The sequence below is a fragment of the Vulpes lagopus genome, chromosome 23 (genome assembly GCF_018345385.1).
Source record: "Vulpes lagopus strain Blue_001 chromosome 23, ASM1834538v1, whole genome shotgun sequence".
NCBI lineage: Eukaryota > Metazoa > Chordata > Mammalia > Carnivora > Canidae > Vulpes > Vulpes lagopus.
This window is the reverse complement of record NC_054846.1, coordinates 42130035-42147572: the sequence shown is the minus strand read 5'-3', so window position 1 is coordinate 42147572 and position 17538 is coordinate 42130035. Positions and strand designations below refer to the sequence as shown.

General features: G+C 38.6%; 1 protein-coding gene across 1 annotated transcript in view; it reads right to left on the bottom strand.

Moving 5' to 3' along the window:
* Window positions 1-17538, bottom strand: part of PAWR (pro-apoptotic WT1 regulator) — a 101223-nt gene that overhangs the window by 33958 nt on the left and 49727 nt on the right. The window contains exon 2 of the mRNA XM_041738255.1: window positions 568-699. Coding sequence (XP_041594189.1) covers window positions 568-699 — 132 coding nt within the window. The remainder of the gene's footprint in view (window positions 1-567; window positions 700-17538) is intronic.

Below are 17538 nucleotides of genomic sequence, written 5' to 3'. Positions count from 1 at the left end.
TGGGATCTGTAGAATACTAAATCTCATATACAACAGTTAGTAAGGGTATTTACACTGGTGTATACTGAAACTGAACATTAGGTAAACAAGAAAACTTAAATGGAGCTGATATAACCAAAAGGAGACTAGAAAAAAATTATTAAAAGCTATTTAAAAATTATTATTAAAATAGCAACTGACATCCCGGTATTTTTAAATATTCATTTGTAAAATTAAAAAATTTTAAAAATAAATGTTTGGGGCACCTGGCTGTTTCAGTTGGAAGAGCATGTGACTCTTGATTTCAGAGCTCACAATCAACAGTAACTCATAAGAAAATACATTTTTAAGATAATTCTTTAAAATTAAATTTAAGGGGCGCCTGGGTGGCTAAGTTAAGTGCCTGCCTTCGACTCAGGTCATAATCCTAGGGTCCTGGGATTGAGCCCCATCTCTGACTCCCTGCTCAGTGGGGAGCCTGCTTCTCCCTCTCCCTCTACTGCTCCCCCTGCTTGTGCGCACTCTCTCTGTCAAATAAATAAAGTCTTTTTAAATTTTAAATTTAATTTAATTTAAATAAATACTCACTTGTAGCAAGTAGGAACTGCCTGGATCTAATAAACTGACAGCTTCATTCTGCATCGTGTTCTGTTGTGTAATTGCATCTTCGCGTTTCCGCTCTTTCTGCCCTGCTTCGTCATCTTCATATTCATCTAAGCACTGAAAGAAAGAATAGTTTCTATTTTATTTCCACATAATATTAACAGAATATTTTGATAATATATGAAGATACATTTAATAGCACTAAAGAAGTATCTGGGCAAAGGTGGTCCTTTCAGCAATATATAGATTTAATTCCTATAAATTAAATTATCTGCTTAAACACCAACATCCACATTCACACCCCTGACAACTTATCTTTTCTCTAGACTCTAAATAGCAGTGACAGGGCTTGCCTAAAGGTAAGATCTACTACTCATTCTTTTACATTCATTCAACAAGTAAACGAATGGTGTCTACCTTAAACAAGGCACTATTCAGAGAGTAACAAATGACACACTCAAGACACAATTTATAGTCCAGTGGGAAGTTAAGATTTAAGATCTAAGTTATATGTAGATATAGATGCAGATAACTTAATATAAAGGCCATTTTTCAGCTTAGTAGTACCTATGAATATATACCGAAAGAGTATTTTCACCTGGGGAAGAAGTCTTCGACAGAAACTCCATAGAAAAATTTGTAATTTAAGGCGTAGGTTAAATTTGGAATTGCAGACATAGAAAAAAGAAAACTGGGCAGCCCCAGTGGCTTAGCGGTTTAGCGCCTGCCTTCAATCCAGGGCCTGATTCCGGAGACCCGGGATCGAGTCCCACGTCAGGCTCCCTGCATAGAGCCTGGCTTCTTCTCCCTCTGCCTCTCTCTCTCTCTCTCTGTGTCTCTCATGAATAAATGAATAAAATCTTTGAAAAAAAATAAAATTTCAGATGGTGGAAACAGCATATGGAAAGGTTATTGCCAGAAAGCTGGATCAACACCTGCATTACCTCTCTCCCGACTCTACGTGAAAAAAAGAATCATAGAAAGAAACAAATTCTATCCATTACACCAACTGTGGAATGGGTTATCTGTTTCTTGCAACTGAACTCATTCTTAACCAATACTGCCCTAAAGGGTTCTGTGAGAGACAAAAAAAAAAAAAAAAAAGTTTCGGCAGGCACTCTGTAAACACTAAGGCACTAACCAAAGAAAACAGGACTTACAAATTATAAAAAGAGATAAAAGGGTAGGGGACTGTGCAAACCAAGAAGGGACTCTGGAGTATGTGGAACAGGAAAGAACACAGTAGATGAGCAGCACATGCAGATACAAGGTCCGCAACGGAGGATATGGAAGGAAGCATCTGAGGTGGAGTCTTAAAAATTAGGAAATGAGGGTAAACAATGAAAGGAGTGAGATTCCAGCGAATGCTCCTATCCTCCCAGTAATGGGACTGTGTGCACAGATGTCATCTGATCTTTGTCATGTCACTTGGTGAGAACTGGAACTTGGATATTCGGTACAAGAAAAATGAGGAGACCATGGCTATTTGACTCTGACCCAGGAGACTAGCGTGTTGTCATGATCCATGAAACCACAGCAAGCTAACACTGTTAGCCTGCAAGCAGGGCAAGACCTCAGACCTTGCACAGTTCTTGACAGAGGTGAGGACTGGAAAGGCAAGTACTCTGATCACAAGGAACAGAAATAGTCGCAGAAGTATGAACTTTTCCTTCATAACACAGAAAGATGTTTCGGTCCTACAATTTCTTGGAATATGAGTAAAACATGATCAAAACTGATTTTGGGAATAGAACCTACATACAGCAGTTCAGAGTGAAAATTAACAGGGACCAAAAGTGGAGAGTAGACAACAAAAGAGATAACTTGATCCTATGAAAAGTAACGTATCCTAGGTAAAAAAAATACAAAAAAAAAAAAAAAAAAAAACCCCAAAAAAACAGAAACAATAAGAAAAAAATCTAGTAAGAGTACTAGAAGTTTAATTAGTCCTGATTAGAAAAAGAATCTCTTAGGGCTCTTTAAAACCTTTCTCAGACCAACAGACGGTATCATGTTTAATGGCAAAATATCAAAAGTCAAAAGCAAAATGAGATGTAAGACATTGATATCCATTCCACTATCTACATAGTTGTCAATATTGTTCTGGAACTGCTGATAAAACCAGGTAAGAAAAAAGATTTCAGCAATAAAAAGAAGGCAAAATTCCATCCCTTCAGATGATACAATTTTGTTGATAACATAAAAATATTTAAAATTTACTAGAGTTCATTATGGTCTTTATAGAAGTATGCAAAAATAGCTTCCCAAAGTAACATCAATAGCCAACTAGATTGTAGAATTTCAATGGTAACCATAAAAATAAAGCAAAAAACTTTATGAAAAAAAAAAACTACAAAGCTTTACTGAGAAATACAAATTAAAACCTATTTTTTATTTCTTTTTTTTATTATTTTTATTTATTTATGATAGTCACACACACACACACAGAGAGAGAGAGAGAGAGAGAGAGAGAGGCAGAGACATAGGCAGAGGGAGAAGCAGGCTCCATGCACCGGGAGCCCGACGTGGGATTCGATCCCGGGTCTCCAAGATCGCGCCCTGGGCCAAAGGCAGGCACCAAACTGCTGAGCCACCCAGGGATCCCCAAAACCTATTCTTAAATGGAGAAAAAACTAATATTGTGAAGGTGTCAATAATTTGTAAGTCCATTTATAAGTTCAATAAAAATTCCAATCAAAATCTTAAGCAGAGGTGGATCATGTGGGTAAATATGTAAGACATCCAGAAAAATTACTTTTTAAAAAAGTTACGATGGGATCCCCAGGTGGCTAAGCGGATGAGCGTCTGTCTTCAGCTCAGGGCGTGACCCTGGGGCCCCGGGTTCGAGTCCCACATTGGCCTCCCTGCGGGGAGCCTGCTTCTCTCTTTGCCTGTGTCTCTGCCTCTCTCTGTGTCTCTCATGAATAAATAAAATCTTAAAAAAAAAAAGTTATGACAGTTCACTCTAGTTAATATTAAAATGTGTAAGACCACAGTAGAAACTGTGGAATCCAGGTCCCAGAATGGAAGAGAGAGTAAAGTAAAGGAACTCGTCAATACATAATAGTGAGAGAAGAGGCCAATCATTTAATGCACAGTGGGGGCTGAGAAGCAAGTGTGTAAAATCTGGAAAAAATAAGGAGTGATCTCATTTCTAGCCTTCTACTCCGTGAAGGAATCATCTCAGTCTTCTGTACCTGGAGCCCTGACCGTAAAACCGTCAGCAGCTTAAGAACTCTTAAATCCTAAAGCAGTGTAGACAGCAGGTAAAAGCTGAAGCGGGTAGCCGTGAACTCCCTGAGCACTGGGATTTTATTTATCTCTGTTTTCACTTCCTGAGATCCAGTCCCTCAGCACTGACCTCCCCTCCTTTCCCTCACCAGCGCATTAGAAAGAAGAAGAAGACAAATTCAGTGAATGCTTGGTAAGTGAATGAATGAGTTACCAAGATGAGACAAATCAGAGAGATGGGCGGCATCACCTCAGGTTAAAATGGAATATTCTTTTCCAAAAAAAAAAAAAAGAATATTCTTTTCCATGGCGACACTCTCACTCACGGACCAGGGAACCTAGTCATCACATATACTATCTCATTTTACATTCCAGGCAGCTTTGAGAATAGGGATTACTTGACGAATCACAACTTCCCTCCAAGGTTCTTCTAGCAACTGGTACAGTTTTTTTTTTTTTTTTGCATCCTACATATTTTTTAAGTTATTTTATGTGACTGCGATAAATACTCCTGGAGGAATACTTTGGTGGAAATGGTGATAAGTAAGAATAAAAACAAAAGAGAACTGAGTTACTGGACCAAGGTTGGTTAATACATTTTCTACCTGTATTTCTTGCAAAGATTCATGATTCTCTAAGTGCACAGCTGAGGGCATCTTTAAGGGAGACAGAGTTATTTTTGGTTTTAAGATTTTTTTCATTTGTAAGTAATCTCTACACCCACCATGGGGCTCAAACTCACAACCCCAAGATCAAGAGTCACATGCTCTACTGAGCCAGCCCGGTTCCCCCACCGTAATTTTTAAATAAATACCAGCAAAAGAGAACCAAAAAGAACCCAAACCTTTTTAAAAGTCTCTTTCTACTAATAAATAAGCTTCTTATCTGCGAGAGAAAAAAATGAGATGAAAATAGATGCTGATTTTATAATTATACCAATAACATGGAACTGAATGCCCTTTCTCTCTTCCCAGCTCTCATTTCTGGATAAACATTAATCATGTCAAACTTACTCTCTCTTTTTACATAGGTTAGAGAAAGAACTGTATGAGAACTGGGTTAACAATTATTTTAAATTGAAACTAACAAGCCGTTTCTTATAAAGTGACATTTTAAAAACAGAAATGAGAAGTATCACTGATTGTCACCAAGCTCTTTGCTACTCCCAAAACTGCATTTTAGAGCACCAATATTTTGGCAAATAAAACCCCCGAACAAGAGTATGATTTTCATTCCTAATAACAAATTACTAACATTAACATGCTATAATATGTTCTAAAAATTATTCAGATTATTGCTACACATCTGACAGTGTAGCCAAGTAAAAAGGAAATCAGGATATTTTTAAAGTCCTATTAGTTGAGACTCAAAAAATGTAATTCACAGGAATAGAATAGGAAATCCAGAAATAGATCCAAATTCACAGACAAACTGAGTTTACAGTAAAAGTGGAAACTCATACCAGTGGGAAAAGAGGAACTTTTTGATATGTGGTTTGGGGATAACTAGAAAGCTGTATTTAAAAAGATGAAATCAGATTTATTCCACGTATCACACACCAGGATAAATTTCAGTGCATCATTAAAAATGAGCAAAAACAGTCACTCCACCAAAGAAAATACAGGTTTTGCGAATAAACACAGGAAAAGAGGCTCAGTAGAATTAGTTATTAGGGAAATGTGAAATAAAACCAGAATGATCAGAATTAAAGACTGATAATACCGTGGGTTTTTGTTGTTGTTGTTGTTGTTTTGTTTTTATTTATGTATTTGAGAAAGAAAGAGAGAGAACATGAGTAGGAGGAGGGGGGCAGAGGGAGAGGAAGAGTGAGACGCGGGCTCCCCAGTCAGGGGGGAGCTTGATGTGAGGCTCAATCCCAGAACCCGGGATCATGACCTGAGCTGAAGGCAGACACTTAACTGAGCCACTCAGGCGCCCTGGTAATATCAAGTGTTAATGAGGATTTCAAACAAATGAGTATCACCTATCCCGCTGGTAAAAAAACTAAAACTGGAAAATAGTTTGGCAGCTCCTTATAAATTTAAATATACACTTATCATATGACCCAGCAATTCTACTAGTTATTACCAAAAGAAATGAAAACATGTTCACTCAAAACTTGTACAAAAAAAAATCAACTTTTTTCATAATAGCCAATAACTGAAAATTGTTGAGAAGTCTACCAGCTAGTAATCAGATAAACAGTAGTAGAGCCATGTAGTGGAATACTAACTCAGTAACAAAATACATGAAATCTCAAAAGCATTATGCTAAGTGGAAGGCATCAGAAAACAAAGATTATATAATATATGCTTCCATTTACATAAAATTCCAGAGGAAGCAAAATCCTAGTGACAGAAAGCAGATCAGTGGTTGCCAAGAGCTGAGTGTGAGAGGATGGGGCTGACTAGAAAGGGACAGGAGTGATGGAAATGTTTTATACCCTGATTCTCAGGATGGTTTACCCAGATGTATACATTTGTCAAAATTCATCAAAATGTATTTTTCAAACAGTAGCATAATATTGTAAATATATGACAATAAATGACTTATAAAAGATATAGTGGTGGAGGTATTGAACAAACAACATGCTAAAAAAGAAAAAGAAAAAAGAAAAAACCTGAACCTACATCTGTTTAAGTTTCTAGATCCAACTACTAATTACAAAAAATAGAGGGGACATAAAAATATATTCGATAACCACCATGGAGATGCAATCATGAAAATCCAAATAAAGCAGGGGTCAGAAAACTGAAAAAAAAACAAGGAAATATTTTAGTCTTCTGGGCTACATAAGATCTGTTGCTTTTTTTTTTTTTTCCTAAAAAATCCTTTAAAAACAAAAACCATTCTTAGCTCTGTCATACAGAAACAAGCCTCTACTAGGGCTTAAAAGATAGCCAGCTTTTACAACTAAAAAACTGCAAGAGAAAGGGACAGAGAAAGAAGAGACTCATAAATGTGAAACTCAAAGGACATATGAACCAATACCGACATACTGACCTCTGCATCCTCATTAAAATAAAACATTTAAAAAATTTCATTTAAGAGACAGTTTGAACAATGTATATATGGTAAAAGTATGTCTCAGGAGTTTCATGAGATTAACTTTTTTAGGTGTAGTGATTTTGTTTTAAAAAAGGATTCTGGGATGCCTGGGTAGCTCAGCGGTTAAGCGCCTGATGTCGGCCCAGGACATGATCCTGGGGTCCTGGAATCGAGTCCCACGTCGGGCTCCCTGCGTGAAGCCTGCTTCTCCCTCTGCCTGTGTCTCTGCCTCTCTCTGTGTCTCTCATGAATAAATAAATAAAATTTTTAAAAAAGGATATTCCTTGTCTTTAGATATACTGAACTACTTAGGATGCATGCTAAAATAATAGGTCATCTAAGATTTGCTTCAAAATAACACAAGAAATAGAATGGGTAGTGTGTGGTGGTCCAGATAAATGTAGCCAGAAGTTGATGACCACTGAAGCTGAAGGATGGGTACATGGGGGACTTCATTATACCATTTTTCTTATTTTCGCATATGATGAAAGGTTCCATAATAAAATCCTAGAAAAGCAATAAAATTTAGCTGATCAGGATTAAATAAAAGTAGACAAATATTTTATTCTATGTAGTATAACACTTCTGTCTCTGGAGAGCAAAGTGATGGAGTATTACAAAGCGTTTTCCAAGAAATGGGAAATGTTTGTAATTTCACGTAGAGTGGGGGAAAAAAGATACAAATGACACAAAGAAAAATACACATTATCTTTAGATCTTTTTTTTTTTATAGTTGTAAGGCACTATGTTTGATTAGAAAATTTTAAGATAAGACCTCAGAGTTTGGAATCCAGAGACCTAGATTGGAATCCAGAGACCTAGATTCGAATCCCGTGTCCGTCACTTAGAATACTTAATCGCGTCTACAATTAAGTACGTTCCAGGTGTGCAGGGCACTGTTTAGCAGCAACATCTAATATCACGTAAAATTCCCGCAAAGACCCTGGGAGGCGCCTACTACTTGGCAGAAGAGGAATCTGAGGATTAGGATTAAGAGGCTCAGAGACGCGAAGCCGTCCGGGAAGCGGTGGGACCTGCAGCCTACCCCGAACTCCCTTCCAACTGCCAAGCTGCACCTACTCCCCGGTCACGGGGTTCACGTAGAGCAACCCAACCCACGATTTTTATGAGGAAAAAGAAAACGGAATGGAAAATATCAAAGAACGTCGTTCTTCTGTGAGGCTTTTGTTTCGGGTCATCTGTGGACGCGCTGGCGCCCGCACTGCGGAGCCCGAGAGGCTGAGGGGAGCCGCGGGGCGGCGCGGGGCCTACCTGTAGTCCTACGCAGGTGTTCGTATTTCCTCCTTCTTTGATTTTTCGGAGACTTTCTGGAGGAACCCCCTCAGGCCTCATCTCCGCATCCACCTCGGCCACGCGGCCGGCCCAGCTTCCTCAGACCTCGGCCACCTCCGCACCCTCATTTCCACCTCGCTCGCTCCGAGCGTTGACACCTGGGCCAACCCTGTAACCCCCCCCCCACGCCGTTCCACTGTACCCTGAGTCCCTCAGATTGAGAGTTTGCTCTCCTCCGCGGCAGAAGGAAGTCCCTGAGAAACCCCTCTCCGCGGCAGCCGTCTCCCCTCTCAGCCGGACGCTGCCGGACGCTACCCGAGTCTTGAGCTCCCTGGCGCTCCCCGGCTACCCTCTAGCGCTAGGGTGGCCTCCGGCCGGCCGCAGGGCCCCCGGACTCTCCGTCAGTCGCTCTACCCCCTACAAGGCATGGCATTCTGCAAAGGCACTTTTGGTGGCATCCAGGACTAAGGGATGCGACTGGTTTACGGGTCGGGAGCGTGGGAGGAGGAGGCTGCAGTTTGAAAAATTAGTCCCTCTCAGAAAGACCCGACCCGCATGTCATTCAACCACACAACGTAATCCTGAACAGTCACGCAGGTGAAAACCTATGGATATATCTGAGCCTAACCACGTATTACCTCTAAAAAACTGTGTGTGTGCGTGGGGGGGGGGGGGGGGCGTTGGATGCAGCATCTTAAAATATATGTAGATTTTTCCAGGATGACCACTATATCCTGTAAATGATATTTTGTTAGTAACCTTATGAAAAAAATTTGCCTGACATTTCAGAAAATGTCACTAACAGCCAAACTATTCATGGTATTTGAGTCGTTAATAAAGCACACTTTTATCACTCCAAAACAAAGTTTGAAAGCCACGGCACTGTGTTCTCCCAGCTCTGAGACTCTGCTTGAGGCAACAGACGGGCCACCACAGCAGCAGCATCGCCACAGCATATGGCACGGGAAAGGTGGCCTGCGTAGTACACCGTCAGTGTCTGCTGGACCGAATCCTGGGGCGCCTCTGAAGGCCTCGACTAGACTGCACCAGGTAACGAAGGGCCCTGGGATGAAGGGGCAGGTGTGGCTTCATGTCCTGGATACAAAGCAACCCACCAAGTATCCCTCAATTTCTACAAATGAGAGACACTCGTGTGTATGTGTGAAACAGGCCCATCAACTTGACCTGGGCATCTTAAGGCCTCAGTTCCGCACTACGACTCAAATTCCTATTACCACGCCTCAAAGGTCTGTTTTTTTTTTTTCCAGTTCAAACTCATTTCCTTTTTATTTAATAAAAGTCCAAGAGACCATGACATGGTTTTGTGTTCAATAAAGGAAAGCCTTGGGGATACCTGGGTGGCTCAGCGGTTGAGTGCCTGACTTCGACCCAGGGTGTGACCCTGGGGTCCCGGGGTCAAGTCCCCATCCGGCTCCCTGCATGGAGCCTGCTTCTCCCTCTGCCTGTGTCTCTGCCTCTCTCTCTCTCTCTCTGTGTCTCTCATGAATAAACAAAATCTTAAATATATATATTAAATAAGTAAACATGATTTTATTAAGGTATTTTTAAGTGCTTCTAATATATGGAAAACAGCATACTCCATAGGACTTTCTACTTACATTAGTAGGAATTTTTGGACAGTAGGGCTATAGCTAAGCATAACAGATAATCACCATTCACAACTATTACTTATCTAACACTATGCATATAAAACAAAATACAGTTTAAAAATTTTTGATTCAAACACATTTAAAGTTGTTAAAATTTATTTTTGTTAAATATAAAAGCTTAAGCCAAGTGTTGTGACATTGATATTTTGACAGAATAAATTTGTGGTATACTATCTAGTTCCTGGAAGAGTTCAGCTAGATAATGCTTCACATTCCTTTATATTTTTTCACATCTGTTCTCTTTCATAAGTGATGAGTCTTATAAAGAATGAAATAATTCATTCATCTCCAAACAATATTGAACAGTTCATAAAATCCATTAAAAAAATGCTACTTTCTGGAACACCCGGATGGCTCAGCGGTTGAGCATCTGTCTTCAGCCCAGGGCGTGATCCTGGGGTCCTGGGATCGAGTCCCACATTGGGCTCCCTGCATGGGGCCTGCTTCTCCCTCTGCTTGTGTCTTTGTGTCTCTGCCTCTCTGTCTCTCATGATTAAATAAAATCTTAAAAAAAAAATGCTACTTCCTTTAATTTTCAGAATCCTCCCCCTATATTTTAATATTCTCTTCTATCCAAATGCTAAAGTCTATGTAACATATGCACATCTGATCTTGAAATAATCCACACAAATTCCTTAGGTGTTCTGGTTTTTCAATAAATTTTGCAAAGTATAAATACTTCTCTATAAAGCTCTAACACCAGGGAACAGGGCAACATTTTCTTCATATGAATCAGAATGAGGACAAAAATTACAACAGAACTAAAATGAGATGCATATTTCAAACAACCAAGTAAATTTAACTATATCTATGTATAATAAATCATATAAATGTGGCCCTAAAAGCATGCTGGATTGTCCTTTGTACTTAAAAGAAAATTAAGTAAGCAATCCTAGCAAAGCTTTTAGGGAAAAGAAAGAAAAGCTATATAGCTCCAAGAGAATGAACAAAGTTTCTATTTAGGATCACACCATTACAAACCATGAATATGGGTAAGTGGCTGTGCTCTCCAAAATGAAGTTGCCATATCCCTGAAAGGCATGAGAGAAGTTGAGATTTTCTTCAGTAAGGCCATGTCAATCCCATTAGTGCTGCTGTTTCTTTATCTGCCTCCCTCCCTGGTAAATACCCTTTCACATCCTCCATTAGCCCTTTATCTAGCATATACCAGTCTGTCATCACTCAAACCCTGCCTAGCTTTTCCTTACCTTCCCTCCCCTGCTCCTAAGCTGAGAGGTTTATTTTGAATGGTTAAACAAAAGAAACTTCCCAACATAACAAAAAGAAAATGGAAATAAGATCAAACGAGTAAGTATCTCTACATGAAAAGAGTGAAGGAAAATGAACAAATTATGCCTGTCTTCACTCATCAGGTGGTTGAAGAAAAGGCATGTTATCTGTATCACAATGATTAAAAACTACTACTATTACTACTACTGCTACTACTACTATTACTACACACACACACAGTATGAGAACTAAATGGAGTAAATTCAAATGTATGAAATTTCCAAAATAAATTATTAAACAATAATTCAGTAACTGAATTAGTTATGCTTTCTAACAACACTGAAACATCTAACAGAAGCACTCTGATTTCAGAGATTAAAAAGCTGAATTTACAATAAAAGTTATTAGCATTTTAAATTAAAAAATCGTATTTGTAAAGAATCTCAAAATATAACTGTCCAAAATAACAGGAAATGAGATCAGAATTTCATTCTTACAGTTTTAAAGCACCTTTCTCACCACTAAAAGCTACACCAATACCATCAGATACAACTCATCCGTGGTCAGACCCAATCACACCATCTTGTGCTGGGATCCCACTGGACATCAGGGCAAAGCAGTGTTAAATGCTTAAATAGCAATATTCATCATTAGACAGATAGTATTCTCATTTTCAGCCATTTCAACTAATATTAATATTTTTTAAAATAAAGTTTTTTAAAAATAATTTTTTAAAATTAATTTTTATTGGTGTTCAATTTACCAACATACAGAAAAACACCCAGTGCTCATCCCGTCAAGTGTCCACCTCAGTGCCCGTCACCCATTCCCCTCCAACACCCGCCCTCCTCCCCTTCCACCACCCCTAGTTCGTTTCCCAGGGTTAGGAGTCTTTATGTTCTGTCTCCCTTCCTGATATTTCCCAACATTTCTTTTCCCTTCCTTTATATAAAAATAATTTTAAAACTGTCGTTAAATACCTTTATTTACACAGAAAATGACACTTTTCCTGATTATAAAATTAATGTACATGACCAAAACACTTAAAAAAAAAAAAAAAAAAAAAAAAGAGGAGCACCTGGGTGGCTCAGCTGGTTTAGTGTCTAACTCTTGATTTTGGCTCAGATCATGATCGCAGGGTCTGGAAAGCAAGCCCTGCATTGGGTTCCACGCTCAGTGGGGAGTCTGCTTCTCTCCTTCCCTCTCTCCCTTGCCGCCCCCCCTCAACTCTCTATAAAATAAACAAACAAAAAAATTGGCAAGTTATCACTCTGGTACAAATCTTCTACTAGAAGTTTTTTTTCCTTAAATTCAGGTAATTACAGGCATCCTGTTAAGGTGTATTTGTATGTTTCTTCGTTTTCAACAAACATTTTGGTAGCTGCATGGTATGATAGCTCATTATAAATACATCGTGGTTGTTTAACCATAGCTGGTTATAGGTCATACAAGCTGAATCATCTATCATGAAAATGCTAGTGTACGTCTCTAATTTTCACGGCTTTTTAAGCATGCTGCCAAATCTTCTGCCAAGAAAGTTGTCTCACCCTTATTTTTAACTCTCTCCAAACATATTAGGCAAACAATGGTTTGATGGAACCCTGGTCAGCAGAATGAACTTGTGTTATCTTTACTGGCTTTTTTTTTTTTTTTAAAGATTTTACTTATTTATTCATGAGAGACACACAGAGAGAAGCAGAGACGTAGGCAGAGGGAGAAGCAGGCTCCATGCTGGGAGCCCAATGAGGGACTTGATCCCAGAACCCGGAATCATGCCCTGAGCCAAAGGCAGATGCTCAACTACTGAGCCCCCCAGGCGTCCCTTTACTGGCTTTTATGTACCTTTACTTTCCTCACTATGTCTTCAAATTTTTATGCCAGCTTCTTGACTTCCCTAGTATTTCTCAAAGCTCTTAATACAAGTAAGATGGTAACTTCGGTCTGTCATACAGCCAGTTTTTTTCTAGCTCACCTTTTAATTCTGCTTAAGTTTTCCTTTTGAAACACACTTTCTAACTTTTACTCATTACTTTAATGAGTTAATAATCTCATTATTAACTTTTTAACTCATCTCACAATTTGTCATATAGTCGGGCTGGAAACAAATGTGTTTCCTTTTTTTTTTTTTAAGACTTTATTTATTTGAGAGAGAGAGAGTGGGTGCCCACACATGCAGGTGGGGCAGGGCAGGGGGCAAGGGAGAAGCAGGCTCCCACTGAGCAGGGAGCCAATGTGGGCTCAATCCTAGGATCACGACAGTTAACAGGATCTAGTAAATATCTGGCAGTTCTATTATTATTCATTCCTAAAACTCTCTAGGCCATTCCCAGCCAACACATTCTCCTAGTAGATTATTTCAATACATTTGAAGTAATATATAAATTACTTGGAGAAAACTGACATTTATTAGCTGTGTGACCTTGTAAAATGGGGACAAGAGCAGTGCCCACACAATAGGACTGTTGCTATATGCGCTAGCAGTGAGTTAGAACTAAGGAAATAAAAGTAGATATGGACAATGGATAGACACGGCAAACAGAAGTAGAACTTGACTGGACTGGGAAAGCCAAAAGCAATCAAGCAGCAGCAGTAACAAGAGGACTCCTAATCATCTAGCTCATGGTGTCATTCATGCACACAGAAAATTTAAAAAGGGAAATGAATTTGGCGTTGAGCATTTGAAATATTTGTGGGAGATATAAAAGGAAAGAAAAAGACCAAAGTACAGATTAAAGGCTAAACCTCTTCTAAAATTGCAGGGAAGGTTCTCAATATGAATCTAAATGCAATAAGTGAGATAATACTAATACAGGCAAAAAAAAAAAAAAAATTGAGGGAATTCTGACCGAGGGTTCTCTAGTTTCTTCTTTAAGAAGTTAATTATGCTTTTCTGCTGACAATCATGGGTAGAAGTTTAGGATAAGGTAATGGGTGTGAGGTGAGTTAAAAGTTTAAGATACCTATAGTAGGAAACATAAAAGTGAATGAAATAAAAATATGAAAAGGACTTTCAGGCAAGTGCTGAGGGTCTAGCTCAGCATGAAGAACATAAGACTTCAAAACAGCGCTAATCTCTGATACCAGGTATTACTACTTTAGAGCTCATCAGAGCTAGTGAAAACTTATTTATTAAAATTTTCTGGACATCCTGGGTGGCTCAGCAGTTTAGCACCACCTTCAGCCCAGGGCGTGATCCTGGAGACCTGGGATCGAACCCCGCATCAGGCTTCCTGCATGGAGCCTGCTTCTCTCTCTGCCTGTGTCTCTGCCTCTCCCTCTTTCTCTCTCTCTGTGTCTCTCATGAATAAATAAAATCTTTAAAAAAAATGTTTTTCATCAAGTTGTCTATTTCTGGAGTGAATGTGAAAAAGGGTCTTCCCATATCCCTCAATTGTTGAAACAGGTAATTCAGAAGCAAGTCCTGACCAGCAAGATAGTGACTGTGCAGTTATAGTTGAATATATTAACTATATTAGTATCATTTTCCATCAATATCTGACTCCCCTCTAGAATCTTTTTAAAGTTACTACAGGATCATACTACTTTTAGGTGGAAATTCTTTCCACAGCTTTATATTATACACTTTCTTCTATTATCTACAACCTAGGTCTCAACCTAATTAGACTTGTACTGATGCTTATTAGCAGTGGGGAGTAATAGGCCTGGGTATTTATAACATAAAAATTCCTCAACATGAGTCACACAAACAATACTAAGAAAACAAACCAGGCACCAGTACAAGTAAAGAGACTATCTTCTGAAGGAATTATCAAAACAGAAAAATACGCAAGACATATTCAATCTTAAATGTATCAATGATGGCTCTTCAGCACAGTGCTAAGATCAGAAAAATAAGCACCGTACTCTTTAGCTCAATAGTTCACACATTATTGATTATAGTCCTAGAGAGCAATATGAATAATCAAAGAAAATGAATAATCCAAATTATCTATTTTTAGTTTTCAATAATTATCAGATTTAAACAATCCAGGATTCACAGGCTTTCTTCAGTTACATCCAATGATGCAATCTACTCTCATGGTAATTATTTGTTATCTTGCAAGATATCTGGGTAATATACTCAACCATTCTATGCTCGTTTTGTTCTTCTACAATATGGAGAGAACACCAGTAACTGTGCCCTCACAGAACTGTAAGGATTAAAGGAAATGATGTGTGTGGAAAAGCTAAGAACACTAACACACAGAGCACTTAGTAAATGTTCTATCACCGTGACTCCCGTCAAAGAAACTCAGCTGTACATTTCAACACGCTAATGACAGTAATAGTTAACTTTTACTGAACACCTACTATGCATCAGGCATTTTTCTAGTATTTCAGTTAATTCTCACAGGTAGTACTATTACAAATTTATTTGGTCAATGCTGCTTCCACTGGAATCTCCTCCTTACTTCTCTATGCTTCCAACCGCCAAGTACCCAATTCTTCCACATTGTAGGTATATATTTATTGAACGAAACCTTGCCTGTTTATTTCAAATGTAAAAACCAGATTTTATAAGTTCCCAAATCCTTAACCTTTAACTCATTCTAGTTCCTGATTACGTACTTCTGAGCTGTTCCTTCCTTTCATGTTCCCTACTTAATCAGACATTCAGGTTCCCCAAGGCAGGGACCTCATCCAGTATTGTTTCTGGATCCTTCAGTCTCTTGTCACTAATACCTACGTAATGGGAACTTAACACATACAAATGTATACATCTTAATTTAATATTTCCGGAGAACCTCCTATATTTAAAAATAGTTTTAACAGCAAATTTATTCACTTACTCAAGGACATTCCTTCTGTTTAAAGATACAATTCAAAAGATCCTCAGGCATATAGAAATAACTTCTGGTAACCGCTTTTCTTTTTTATTCCAATTTCATTACAGATTCTAATGAGAAACACGGGATTTTCAAGAACTCTCATACATACCATGCTCTGAGAAACACTATACAAATGCAGTAAAGCCTGTTTCTTCAGCACTGAACAAGCCAAACTTCCCTACGTCCTAAGTAATTAATATGGGTCACTGTCCACCTCAAATCCTCCCCCCTCAAATAATGAAAAGTAGTGATTAATAAATTCAGAGGACTTAAAATTAAGCCTAAAAAGACTGCAGGCAGAAGTTTCAACTTTTAAAATAAGTTATGTCTTTCTGGTTTTTGTGGGAATGTTTATTTTTAAAATCATTTAGAACTTCCTTTGAACTACCTATTGAGATTTTGGGAGGGAGAGAAGAGACTATGGAACGGAAGGCAACCTACCACATGTCGAGATTTCTCCAATGCAATGTGCTTTTTCCGAGAATTTAGAAATATTTGGATAAACACAATGACAGGATAATTTGTATACATACTTGAACAAAAGGAATGATAGCACTGAATCCTTTGGAACTGAGTAATTATCCTGGAATCTCTTTTATGCTTGGAGAAACAAAACCAGCAAACAGCTTCTCTCTCTCTATTTTAGCCACAATTTTCAATAAAGAACATTACACCATTTGGTCAATACTACTAAAAAGAAATTACTAAATAAGGGAAGGTTATAGGAAAAGGAATCCTAGAGAAGAACAGCTTGAGCGTCATAGTCTTGCTAAGTTTCCACTTACACAGCACAAAGCTCCATAGAGGCTCCACAGAGAACCTACCTTTTTGGCTTCAGTCTTCTTTTTTCCTTTAGAAACATTCATCTAACCCCTCCTTAGGAAGCTTTACATTTCCATTTCCATTTCTTTGTCCTCTCTCTATATATGTTTACTCCATAAAGAATGGTTTCTTTCACAAAAAAATAAAAAGTGTATGTCTATATAAAACACACTAAAACTGACCTTGAATGTAAGCTAGCACTTGGCACAGATGCTGACACACTACAGGTATTTAAAAATTAAGTAGATGAATCAATGACTTAACAAGCAAACTAATGATTCCACTTTTGCCTAGAATGCCCCTACCCACCGAGGCTCTTCCTTAGTCCTAGATCCTCCATTTCGCTTCCATCCCTTGGCCCCAAGACTCAAAGATTCAAGTCATATTTGCTGTACCTTATTCTTCCATCCAGGCTTACAGTCACAGTGTGACCCAAAAAGGCAAGCCAACCTGCATAACACCAAGGGATTCTGATTTCATGAGCTCTTTAGTACTTTGGGTACTCCTATCTCAGGCAAGAAGGAGACAAAGAACCTTGGAGAAAGAGTGCTTGGGGGCACAAGGATGCGGCTTAAAGGAAGTCAATCCTAGAAGAGTTTGACAGGTAGGGATCCTGGACGATTGCTTATGAGTTATATGTACCTGAGAGCCTGAGATCAAGAGGAGTAACTACAAAACTACTGTTTTGTATTAGCAGGGGCTAGATGGCTGGTAAAGACAATAAAGGGAGAACCAAAAATTTAATCTCAATTTTGTCTAATTACCATGTAACACCCACCATTCATTTTACTCTCAATCTTATTAGATAACCTGAAACTCTATTTGTGCCCTTA